Below are 13,109 nucleotides of genomic sequence, written 5' to 3' on the forward strand. Positions count from 1 at the left end.
TTGAACCATATGTAGCTTGTTATTACAAGGCGAGCGACATCGATAGATCTTGACAAGTTAAAATGTAAGGAAATGAAGAATATAATTCGTCCGTGTGATAGAAGTGGCAATAATGCAATATCTTGAAGCAAGTGGAACCCCACACGCATGCTGAGAGTACTTGTCAATGCCGGAGCTGGAGGCACTGTACACGTGCAGGCCGTATGCTGTTGGTATCCTTCCCTCCCAAAACAGGTGGCGTTTCTTCAGGATCAATCTTGCATGCATGCATACAAGCCCTGTTTCAGAAAAAAAAAAGGGGGGCAAGCATGCCCTACAAAAGACTGAACTGTGGCCCCAGCCCTCTTCAGTTCTTCATGCATTAGGATACATGTGTCATTTTATCCATATTATGTTATTCCAATGATTAAAATAATGCTTGTCGAGTTGTCTGTATGCATGGCGTATATATTGGCATGCGTCCTGCGCCAACTTTGAGATGGGACACCGGCATTTTTTTATTTTTAATAGTGTTAGTTTTGCAAATGAAAATTAATTTATTTTGAAATTTGAAATCTAGATGTACTACATGTATAGCCGGTAGTGATATTATGAGTCTCACTGTCGGATCTTGCAATGACGGATGATCGGCGTGGTATCGCTATGCCTAGTTTGTTTACCTACGATTAAATTAGGAACCAACTGGTGGTTCCCTAACAAAAAAAAAACTAAGAACCAACTAACGAGACGTGTTCGATCTTCAGTACTAGTCAGGTCACTACTGCACAATTTTAGTGCTGCTAGTGTGCGCTCGAACTCGTCTCCTGTATTATCTGATACTCCATCCATTTTTATTCACATGTCGTATGAGATTTATCCTAAATTAAATTTATCTGACTTTGACCAATTCTTATAGAAATATAGCAACAACTATACTATCCAACATAAGCACTATCAACACATATATACTTTATGGTGGATTCATTGAACACATTTGGTTGTGTAAATGTTACTATTTATTTCTAGAAATTTGGTCAATATTTGCAAGTTTAACTTAGGATAAATCTAATACGATATGTAAATAAAAACTGAGGGAGTAGCTAGTTAGGCTTAGGGGGCAACCTACATTGATAATCACCTCCGTTCGACATACGAATATAGGAGATCTATAGTTTAGCATCCATCAAAGTTGTTACAACAAGTACACACTGTTTTTGTTGTTGATGTGTCATTTTTTGAAGATAGCATATAGAACTGTGGTAGCATTTTTTTTGAAGGGTCTGTTTTTTTTTGAAGGGTCTGTTTTTTTTTGAAGGGTCACGGTAGCATCTTTTAGCTAATGGTCCTTCAAAAGAACCTCTGGCTTTGAACTAATGTGTTCTATGTTGTGAGTCCGTCAAAATATATACATATATATACAATACCCTGGTAGGAACGAGATGTTTAATTCGTTTCAAATCCTGGAAATGCTGGCCCGTAAAGATGCACTTAACAAATGATGCATACAGTAAGCAGTAAATAGTAAATTGACTTCGCATATTTTAACACCAATAGCCGGTGCAGGCAGCACTAAATAAGTGAACCACACAGCAGAGTCATGTCACCAAGTTACCTGGGGCCGGGTCACTCTCGTGTCTGATATGCCTTCCACTAGGTTATGTTGCTTCCTGCCACTTGTCCTGATCGATTACCGGTCACTTGAGCCGGAGAGCAGAGACCGGTAACAAAAACGGTCAGACAGCTAAGAAAGGCCGGTGGCACCCCAGCTATAGCTGCACGACGACGTTAGTAGAAATCCGGTGCGGCGGCGCTGGCCCTCAGACGTCGCCGTCACCCATGCCTTCCATGCCACTCGGAGGTGATCGATCGAGATATATACCTTGTCTGCCACACATATATCTATCGGACACGACAACAATCTTTCATCCATATCGCCTACTATAAATCTATGCTCTTCTTGCCAACTTCTTCTGTCCTTACGGGTAGCCTTTTTGTAGCTACTCGGAGATCTATCTCTGACACCCTTGTCGATCCAGCTGTGGCCAGAGGTGGTACACGAAGTGCCTCAAATTTTAAGCTAGATAATCTAAAAACTTGCCTTAAAAATAGACAGGCTCTCATCTTATATAATCCGGAGCTAAAAACATATAAGGGTCAAGTTGGATTATGAAAAGAGTACTAGTAGGGCAATGATCCATGACAACTGCTGTGGCTTCGAATTTTAATTTAGCCAAATAAACACCGCTAGAAATGAAATATAAAAACTCGCAAAAAAGAAATGAAACATAAAAACATAGCTCGAATATTATTATGTCCATAGATACCCATTCTAAAAATCTCTCCGGGACAAAAATAAAAAATGAAAATGAAAAAAATTCCTCCAGTAGTCTAGTAGGGACAATTTTTGACCAGCAGCGTCAATTGTCAAGGAAACCCTGTGTCCCCTGCTGGCAGCGACGGGGAGGATCGTGTCTGCCCCCTGAAGGCTACGTGCGCCCTCTTGTCATCTTGCACGGGAGAGGAGAAGAAAAAAAAAATCCAGGTTTCATTTTAGCATACGCGGATAACTATAGTTATTTTTTTTTGTGGCGTGTATGCTGTACTGCGCCGACGCACACGGGATGGGCGCGGGGAAAACGTCAAGACGACACCATCGATCGGTGGACAGCGTGTGCACGCCATCCATGGCAGTGTGGCTTTCGTCGAAAGCAATTGGTGGAAACGATCAGCGTGCGTGATGGGGATTATCTCAAGGAGGACTGATTGATTGGTCGTGGAATTAGGGTTAGTTATGAATATTGGAGTGAAGTACTGATGATGAGTGGTAGAGATATATATGTATATAATATAGCGATATCGATGTTACTATTACTAGTTGCTGAACAAAGGTAGCACACGGAACCAATGTGAGCCACTAGATCTAGATAGATATGGATGTGCTGGGATTGACAGATGTACCTGAATGAAAGGGAGCATGCAGAAAAGAAAATAGAGATTTAATTTTAGATTAGAGGAGTTAAAGTTGAGTGCTAAATTTTAGCACATATTAGCACTTATGATGACAGAAGTGGGTAATTTATATAAATTTTTAGGGGGTTACTTTAGTCTATTTTCATAATGACAGAGGTGAGTAATTTATTAGAAAAGATAATAGATCTGATGATTATTGTAATTAGAGTTGTTCGATTGATGGCTAGATGTTTCTGTTTTTTGTGAGAATTTATAGGATTTCTTTATTTTTAGAGTGTCCACCTAGAATCCTAAGTGGCTTCATGTGATGGAGGCTCCAAAAAAGACTCCAATTAGTACGTAAAAGTAAGATACACATGCTAAAGTTTTTTAGTCTTGACTAAAGTTTAGCCCACTCCATTAGCACTTTTGTTTGGATCGCTATTGCTAAAGTTTAGCACTTTCATAACAGGATCTATATCTCCAGCTACAGCTAGGCATGGTACATCTATTTCTTTCTCTACTTATAATTTCGCTGTAGTCTTTTTTTGCTCCGCTATTAGCCGGTTAGAAGTGATCTATGTGGATGCCGAATGCTAACTGAGGCAAGGCTTCAATCTTGTCAGACCTGTGGTGTTATTGGGTGTTGTCATGAGTGCATGAGTACAGAGTACATCCTACCTTCCTTTTTCAAAAAAAAAGAAGAAAAACAAGAAGGCCAACATTTATGTGCTGAGAGCAGCTCTACACAAAATTGTATCACCTAGAGGTGTTGGAGTGTACGCTCGGAACTGTATTCAATTCAGTTCCTTCGACAAAGGGGAAAAAATCCAATACGAGGCACAAATACTGTTCTGTATGTACGTATTTGGATCGAATACATATTTTGTTTGAATTGGTGCTGCAGTATGTAAGCCTAGCCACAGCACATATATATTGCTGGAAAATCCGCTTGCTACTGTGTGGTTATTGTTAACAAGCTGCTAGTTGGGGCATTTCACACACGAACCACACTACCGTTGCACCGAAAAATCCCATAGGGGACGATCTTCTGATGGGCGCTTTTGTTGCATGCAATTGATTGCCTTTGCGGCAGCTTAATGAATTGTGGCCATTTTCATGCTGATATTTTTCCTTGGTCCCCTAAGCAGGGCTCCATAGGACTGATTTCAAGTCTAATCACTGTACACTTCATCAAAAGGATAAACTCTAACCACTGTTCAGCCAATGCTGATAAAATTCCAAAGGAACATTAGTACTTTTGTCCAACAACTCAATTATATTCACCTGGGCCTCATCAGGTCCCATTTGAAGCTAATTATTTTTTTTTGCAAGGGAGAGAAAAGGAAGCTGAATATATACCAAAAGTGTGCCTACTTTCTTCTCCTACACAAATTAAATCCTCCAGTAAGAAAAATCATAAAAAAAAAACTAGTTAAGCATGGGAAAGCGTGAGGAAAAGCAGGAACATATAAATTGGGCTACATGATCTATGAAGGTTGTGTTTAGTTCCGCGAAAAGTTTCCAAAATTTTTCACTGACGCACATCACATCAAATCTTACGATACATGCATGGAGAATTAAATGTAGTTAAAAAATATAACTAATTGCACATTTTTGTTGTAAATGACAAGACGAATCTTTTGATACTAATTACTCCATGGTTGAACAATAGTTGCCAAATAAAACCGAAACGTGCTACAGCAACTTTTTCGCAAACTTTTCGCGAACTAAACACACCCGAAGTGTAGAGGGGAGGGAGGAAAAAAAAGACCAGCATGAAACAGTTTGGCGGGAGGGGCAAAGCCGTCCATTCACAAGCCCACCCCACATGGGCCATGGACCATGGCCATGCATCGCCACCCCGCCCCACCACAACCCCCACCGCACCAGCTTTTAAAGATAAACCAAATCCATGGCCCCCGCCGCGTCGCCGGAGCAGAGCAGCTGCAACTTGCTCTGGAAGGAAGACGCGGCTGATGAGCAGCGGCCAAAAGAGAAAGCGCGATTTGATCGCTTCCGCCTCCACTAGCCTCCCCGCCTCCTCGGCGTCGGCCGCCCGCCCGCCGCCGCGCCGCGCCCTGGCCTCCCGGCGGCTCCGCTGCCACTGCGCTCTTCGCCGGAGCAGCTCGCGTAGGGCGGCGGCACTGCCGGAGGCGGACGAGGGAGGTGAGGTACCGGTGCTTCTGTTGATTTGCCCTCCCTCTCTTTTTCCCGGTACAGTTTTGAAGAGAACAAATTGGGATTCATTTATTTCGGGCGTCCAGCAAGACTTCTCTCAAATCTGCAGCACATTTTTTTCTCTATAGAAAGCTTTATTTTTTAAAAGAAAAAAATTGTCTGGGATCAGCCGCTGTTTTCTGGTAGTACTGGAGTTGGTTAGGAATGTTTCTTGATGATGTTGGTTCGGTCATTTCCTCGTCCTGAAAAGCTGCCTCTTCTTTTGCTCTGTCCACTTCCCCCCTCTGAAAAAAGAGTACCGCAGTTTTTCTGGTGTCATCTTTGTGGGGGCAAAAGCTCCGTGCCAAGAAAACCCCCCGTTTCTCGCCGCAAATCCTCCCACAAGCTGCCTCCTTGGCGCCGCTGGGGGGCTCGTCGCGTTCCCGGCGCAGGTAGGTCGCGCCATTGCCGTCGCCCCCATCCGCTCCTCATGTTCATGTTCTTGGGGATCACTTCGGTCTCGTGCACCACGATGGGTTTTTTTTGCACTAATTGTCACTAATTCTTCTAGTTGAGAAAAGGTTTCTCCGGCTTTGCATTGCTGAAACTGAAAAAATTGCAATATTAGGACTGCAAACACTGACCACTCGTGAATTTGCCACTCCCAGTGAATGACACGGTGGGACATCTGTGCCTATGAAATGTGGGGTCAATGGCAAAACTGCAAAGGCCAATGTTTGCAGTCTCATTTTTGCAAATTTCTCGCTGAAACTTGCGCTTCAGGTTAATGAAAGAAATTCACAAATTTTTCTGGGAGCCACGCGTGTTCTTCCTTTTCTTCCACGGTTGAGGAGGCAGGAGATCAGCGTGTGTTTGTGTGGTGTCGGGATGATTAATGGGGATCAACCCACAGGATGTCAATTTCCTTGTGCGCATTCCAATCCTATTGTCTACGGGGGAAATAAATTCCAAAACCTGTGGTCTGTGGATTGCAATTCTTTAGTCACCGTTTTGACTGCCTACATGTGCTAGATCCTTAAAAAAATTTCCCTGTTGCAACCCGTTTTGCCATTCATTCATGTGCTTGCTTGCAAAATTAACGAGATAAGATTCCTCCCCCCACTGGTGCTTGTTCCCATGGTCTCCCAACATCGAGTCGCCGATTATTCCCACTGTCCCCTCACCACGAGATGCTGCCCTTGTGCTCTGCAGGTGCTGCTGCTCCCTCTGCCGCCCGTGTGGTGTGAGATCCATCCAGCTTGGAGGAGGAGGAAGAGGTCTTGGCTTCTAGGCGTTGCGACCCAGATCTTGATGCATCTGCTGGTGGTAGTTTACTGATCTAGAGGAGAAGTTGGGTTTTTGACCCGATTTGGTGGGGGCTTTGCCACTGGGATAGGGGGACAGTTAGGCCTGCTGGATCTTTATCACCAGTTGTTGGTCCTGTCCTTTCCGTTGGCCTGGGAAGCATTCACATGCCGGTGGCCACCGGTTTGGTACTTTCTTGACGGATTGGTTAAGTGCTGTCTGTGGGGTTGTTGTGCTCCTCCACCTTGCTTCTCATTTGGTGGTGATTGGTGGGGGGAAGGAGAAGAGCTTGGGAGAACAAAAGGAAAGAGGAAGATTTTCTCTCTTGTTTTCGGGTCATTTCTCGGCGTGGCACAATGAAGTATATGAAGCTTGGATCAAAGCCCGATGCCTTTCAGACAGAGGGCAGTAATATCAGGTTAGTTGATTTCTTCCTATCTTGGCTCCACAGTTCTTTCAGATTATAACTTTAGTCTCATTGTTTTAGTCTGCTTCACCACTACCGGCCATGTTGCCCTGAGTGTTAGTCCAATGAATTGTTTTAGGGATCTTATGGCATGAACTTTGGGATCCATTTCTCTTTGTGGAAAGAAGCCTCAGCGGAATTGGCTCCATTTTCCTGATGAATGCGTGGCTTAGTATGCATCTTGAATCTGCTAATTGGCCAAGTTTTAGTGGATTTACTTTGGACTATTTTTCAAAAAAGAAAATTTGTACTAATGCAGTTCCTCAATGGGCTAATCATACATGTGACTGGTCAAATGTAAGATCAGCTCTAAAGGGGGCCTAATTCTGTAGTTTTCTGTGCTCTGTGTCTTAAACAAAAAGAAGAGGAAGCATGGTACCCATAGATGCTAGTGCTATTACTTTTATACTTGCTGAGTTTAGAATTCAGCATGGAGCATCCATCAATTTTGACGTATGGAAAACTAGTGTTATGATATTAGAACGCCACTAAGCCAAGTAAGGTTTTAAGTTTACTCCTTAAACAAGCATTCATTGGATCAGTTTCATCTTCTTGATGCTATATAACTACTCTGTGTTTCATAGCATGCACTATATTATGTGGCATGTGTGCCAGTTATGGGACTGTGCATTGCCCTCATTTAACAATCGGCATGAAACTAATGGCCTGTCATGTTAAGTAACAGATCTTATGATTGCATGCAGATGGCTAACTGTCTTACTGAGCTTGTTTACGGGCTAAGCTGTCCTTGATTCTTTTCAGTGGCATATGTTCTTAAAGTTCTTCTGTACTTTTGTTGCTCATGACGATTTACTCAATAATTCCTTTCTCTGCATTGCTTATTCTTGACCTTTTTTATTACTAGTGGCTTGGTTGGTGACATTGTGGTCCATCATGTAAATTTAGATCCCGGAGCTCAATAAGTTCTCTTTGCTTTGATAAACCTATTTATTGTTTATTCATTTTTGTTGGACCACATATCAGTTCAATTAGTTATATCTTTCATGCACACTGCTATATGTAATGTTGCCTTTTCCTTTTTCTAATTTTGCTTCATGTACTTGGGGGCAAATCACAAATGCTCTGTCACTGTTATCTCACCTTAGCTGATTCCAGTGGTGATTCTGTTACATCATGTCATTTCAGCTCTGCATTATTGCACCATTTAGAATATCAGGATGCACCTAACCATCTTTGCATCCATGTGAAAAGTTTTTTGTCCTCTAATGTATCTAACCATACCTTTATATAATAAATAATACACACACACTTTATGAACTATGCTGCTTTGACACATTGCGTAATTCTGTTTATCATGCAATATTTTTGACATATTTGCCCTATTGCTATTCGCTTTTGTAAGAATGTGCCTTTCCATCACTTCCGTTACTTTGTTTCCATGCTGATGTTAACTGCAATCATGCTTTTCAGGTTTGTTGCAACAGAGCTGGCTACTGACATTGTTATCTCCATTGGGGACGTCAAGTTTTATCTTCACAAGGTATCAATTTCTAAATGCTTCACACATTATTAGCTTCAGATTGCATTGAAAGTAGCCCTTATTGTGAAAGAATCATATTTTGTGCCACCTGAAATCTTAGCTGTGTGAATGTGTAGATAATGATACCTTTTTTGTTTCTTATCTGCTAGTGCATCACATCCTACTCCTTTTGTTTGGATATCCATCTTCAGATGCACATAAGCTTTCATAGTTTCTGTCATCTTTGTTTAACATGTAGTCTTGCATTACAACAGAAGGAAATGTTATACATGTGTTTTACAACATATGCCTCTTCCTTAAATTGTACCTTGGAATAACTAGTTATCTTTCTTACAAATAAGGAAAAGTTTCAGCCAAAGAGACTAGACCCAGGTGGTGGATGTACACCTTCTGCCAACTGTGCTTTATTTCTGGCTATGTTCATTTGATTAGCAGCTGGTTCATAATGCAGCTTTCTTATATGTCAAAAAACTAGTTTAATTTTTTTTAATGTAGCAAGGAAAAAAATCACAGTTTCTGCAAATTATTTTCAGTTCCCTCTTCTATCAAAGAGTTCGCGATTGCAAAGATTAGTGGCTTCAGGCAACGAGGAAAAAAATGATGAATTGGATATCTCTGACATCCCGGGTGGACATTCAGCATTCGAAATTTGTGCCAAGTTTTGCTATGGCATGATTGTAACACTCAATGCATACAATGTCCTTGCTGCCCGTTGTGCGGCTGAGTATCTAGAGATGTTTGAGACAATTGATAAAGGAAACCTCATATACAAAATTGATGTGTTCCTGACATCAAGCGTGTTTCGCACCTGGAAGGACTCAATCATAGTTTTACAGAGCACGAAGTCACTGCTACCTTGGTGTGAGGATTTGAAGGTAATCAACCACTGCGTTGACTCTATTGGATCGAAGGCTTCAATTGATCCATCAGAGGTTGAGTGGTCATACACTTACAACAGAAAGAAACTTCCATCTGAGAATGGTCTTGATTCTCATTGGAATGGTGTCAGGAAGCAACCAATGGTCCCTAACGACTGGTGGGTTGAGGACCTTTGTGAGCTCGAGGTGGATTTGTACAAACGGGTGATCATGGCCATCAAGGCAAAGGGAAGAACACCGCCTGTTGTAATTGGAGAAGCACTGAGGGCCTATGCATACCGACGACTTCTTGGTTCCCTTGAAGATGCTGTGAGTAATGGAGTTGACTGCACGAAGCGTCGTGCAGCTCTTGATGCTATTGTATTTCTCTTGCCCACTGAGGAAGGTTCAGTGTCATGTGGTTTTCTTCTTAAGCTGCTAAAAGCTGCATGCTTGTTGGAATCTGGGGAGTCCCGTCGCAATAACTTGATCAAGAGAATAGGGGCACAATTGGATGGCGCTTCAGTTGTGGACCTTCTTATACCGGTAAATACAGATGAAAACAGTGTATATAACATAGATTTGGTCATGGCAATACTGGAGGAGTTCATGTCGCAGAATAGTGATAATGGTAAGGCGAAACTTCAAGATGATGAAGAAATTGTAGAGGCTGAGAATGTGAGTGTGACGACTGTTTCCAGCACGTCAAAACTGGTAGTTGCGAAGCTGATCGATGGGTATCTTGCTGAGATCGCCAAAGATCCCAACCTTCCTCTTCCAAAGTTGATGGCGCTTGCTGAAATGGCGTCTTCTCTACCCCGACCAACACATGACGGGCTCTATCGTGCCATTGACATGTATCTGAAGGTACCTCTTTCTGTTTCAACTGATTATTTGCATTGCTGGGAGTCAGAAAACTTAACACTGCTTTGCATGCTTACAGGAGCACCCAAGCCTATCGAAGAGTGAAAAGAAGAAATTATGCGGACTGATGGACTGCAAGCAGCTGTCACAGGATGCATGCATGCATGCTGTGCAGAATGAGCGCCTCCCCCTGCGTGTGGTTGTGCAAGTTCTCTTCTTTGAGCAAGTCAGGGCATCAGTTGCTTCTGCAAGGAGCGACCCTTCAGCTGAGCTACCATCTGCTGTTCGCTCGCTTCTTCCCAGAGAGAATGGCAACTCCAATGGCAGCTCCAGGTCAGCGGCCACAACGACAACAGAGGAGGAGTGTGGGGTCCCGACATCGAGTGACATCAACTCTTTAAGGTCGATGAGGCTGGCCAGCGGGGGCAGTGAGAGGAGCAGTGGCAGCAGTGACACGAACAAGAATGGCCATGACAAGAGCGGAGTAGGAAAGGCAAAGGGGATGCTGATGCCGAAGAAGATACTGAGCAAGCTCTGGTCCGGCAAAACGAACGCCGGTGAGAACAGCAGCTCAGACACGTCGGAGAGCCCTGGGTCGGTGAACCCGGAGGAGGCGAAGTCCTCCCAGTCGCGGATCACAAGGCACTCGGTGTCCTAGTCGCCAGGGTTAAGGGGGGGTCACAGCCATAGTTTTGTTCTTGCTCTTGATTTGCCTTCACTTAAGAGTAGTAGCAATCTCAAAATGTGGAGTACTACTACTGGCCTCACGTGATATCGCCAATGATTTTTCTTTTAGTATGGAATGCTTGTATGAAAGTGATCGGGTGCTCTAGTCTAAGAGGGGAGAGGGTGAATTAGGCACTAATAAAAACTTAGACCTATGGCAACAACTAGTTTGCACAAAACTTAAACTAAAACATGCTATCTAGAAGTGCAACTAGGTTGTTCTAGTGTGAAACTCCTATCCCAAAAGAATTTAGCAACCTATAGCCTTTCCTATCAAGAAACTATTCTATGAAAGTAAAGGCACCCAAAATGCTAGTATGAAATGCGGAAGCTTAAAGAGCGGGATAGGAGATAGCAAACACTTGACGCGGGTGTTTATCCCGTGGCTCGGTTAGCCACAAAGGCACACCTACATCCACGTTGTTGTAGCACTCACTAAGAGTATTGCTACTCGGCCACCAAGTCTCTTCCGTGAACACAATCACGGTCACCTTGGCCCCGGATTCCACTAAGGAGCTTCTCCACAAAGGATGGGGTCTCCACGTCCCCCGCACAAAGATGTCGTCGCCGCTCCACACCAAGTCGGAGGGTCGATGACGTTGCCGGCGAGCTTCACGCTCCAAGATGCCGGCGCATCAAGCTCTTATTTTGGTTTGCTAATGAACCACAGCACAAAGGCTTGAAGCCTTGCAATCTCACTCACTAAGAGCTAATCCTTTACACAACACTCTCAAAGTGTGCTGAGAGCTAAGGATATGATCTTGATGCTTTTGTATGGCTTGGAGATGTTCTTGGGTGTGTGTGGGATGTCCAGCAACTCCAGTAATCTTCAAATGGCCGGGGTGAGGCGTATATATAGGCCACCAAGTCTTGTAGCCATTGCTCCAACGGTCAGCTAAAAATCTGCGTATCACCGGAAGAACCGATGCCTCTGGCTGAGGTAGCGTCGGTTCTTCCGGTCACTCATAACCCGAAATAGCCGTTGAACTCCTGACAGCTGATGCAGTGATCACCGGTTGAACCGATGCTTTGTACCGATGCATCACCGGTTCATCCGGTGCTGAAGAATCTTCTCCTGGGCGCTGACGTCATTGCACCGACGCAATACTCCGATGCTCCGTCGGTTGAACCGGTGCTTCAGAATCTTCTCCTGCGCGCTGACGTCATTGCACCGACGTAATACTCCGATGCTCCGTCTGTTGAACCGGTGCTGAAGAATCTTCTCCTGGGCTCTTGACATCGTCTCTGGAACATAGGACGCCCAATGCACCGATGCTCCTTTTTGACCCGTCGGTTCATCCGGTGCCCATAAGCTGACTTGGCTTTGATTCCCTTCTGGCATGGCGTCGGTTCTTCCGACAACCATCGGATGCACCGATGCTTCATGCGTCGGTTCTTCCGGTGCTTCAGACTGAAGAGTTTTTAGGGCGCTGCCCTGAGACCCGCGAGGGGCGGCTCCCCCTCGGGCCTTGCTACGCCTATCTTTTCTTTCTCTTTGTCATCACTTGAACCTAAAAGCTTGAGAATGGTCATCTTAACAATCATATTAGTCCAAGTGTTGTGTTGTCATTCGATCACCAAAATCACTCGAAATGGTATAAATAGTGCCATGTTCCTTACATTGTAATTGGAGTAGGTTTGATCACGGGCGATGTTTTCAGCAAAGTTTCAGGGGGTATTCATGTGATCTTTTCCCCAGTAGGAACACGAAGAAAGTACAGCTCTTTATAACTTGTTTTTGAAGGTGGGATCAGAGAGTTTATAAATAGTTTGCTTATTGCTATAACATCCGTTACACTCGTAGCATCACACTTTAGCGGAAAAGGTTTGACGTAAAGCAGAACATAAGCTGGTGGTGGTTTTAATACGAACAGTACTGCTTATACACAGAATGACCGAAAGAGTTGATATGTTCTTTATTATTAAAATATTTGAGGGTTTTATATCAATAATTCAAGGCTAAAAGCATATAACGACCTTTCTATTTGTTGATTCCGAAAGAGCAACATCTTTTTTTTAAAAAAAGGAAAATACAATTTTGAGAGTTTTTTTAGATTGCCGGATTAGAGTAAGCCGGACCGAACCTTATACAAGATTACAAACGCCATCAGGCGGATTTAGGAACCAAACATGCCTACCAGTCTCTTTCCCGAGGGCGCCTCTCGCCACCCTGTGCATCGACATGCCCTCCGACCTTCATGGACGATCTCGACCTCCTGGAAATCGGTCATTCGTGCTCTGATCTCCCGAACCACACGGCCGTAGGATCCCATTGCTTTCTCTCGGGTGCTCCGAACGACAT

General features: G+C 43.7%; 1 protein-coding gene across 3 annotated transcripts; it reads left to right on the forward strand.

The window, feature by feature from the left end:
- The first annotated feature begins 4,735 nt into the window (after nucleotides 1–4,735).
- LOC120687987 (BTB/POZ domain-containing protein NPY4-like) lies at nucleotides 4,736–10,879 on the forward strand. 3 transcript variants are annotated; one of them, XM_039970102.1, is made up of 5 exons: nucleotides 4,736–5,097; nucleotides 6,301–6,811; nucleotides 8,291–8,360; nucleotides 8,894–10,084; nucleotides 10,161–10,879. In XM_039970102.1, exons 2-5 carry the CDS (start codon nucleotides 6,750–6,752, stop codon nucleotides 10,737–10,739), a joined length of 1,902 nt encoding a protein of 633 aa, XP_039826036.1. In that variant the 5' UTR covers nucleotides 4,736–5,097; nucleotides 6,301–6,749; the 3' UTR covers nucleotides 10,740–10,879. The 3 variants fall into 3 exon arrangements, with proteins under 3 accessions (XP_039826036.1, XP_039826037.1, XP_039826038.1); XM_039970103.1 differs by having other exon boundaries at nucleotides 4,848–5,102; XM_039970104.1 differs by having other exon boundaries at nucleotides 4,851–5,540.
- Nucleotides 10,880–13,109: the final 2,230 nt, after the last annotated feature.

Source organism: Panicum virgatum, chromosome 9N (genome assembly GCF_016808335.1).
Source record: "Panicum virgatum strain AP13 chromosome 9N, P.virgatum_v5, whole genome shotgun sequence".
NCBI classification, from domain to species: domain Eukaryota; kingdom Viridiplantae; phylum Streptophyta; class Magnoliopsida; order Poales; family Poaceae; genus Panicum; species Panicum virgatum.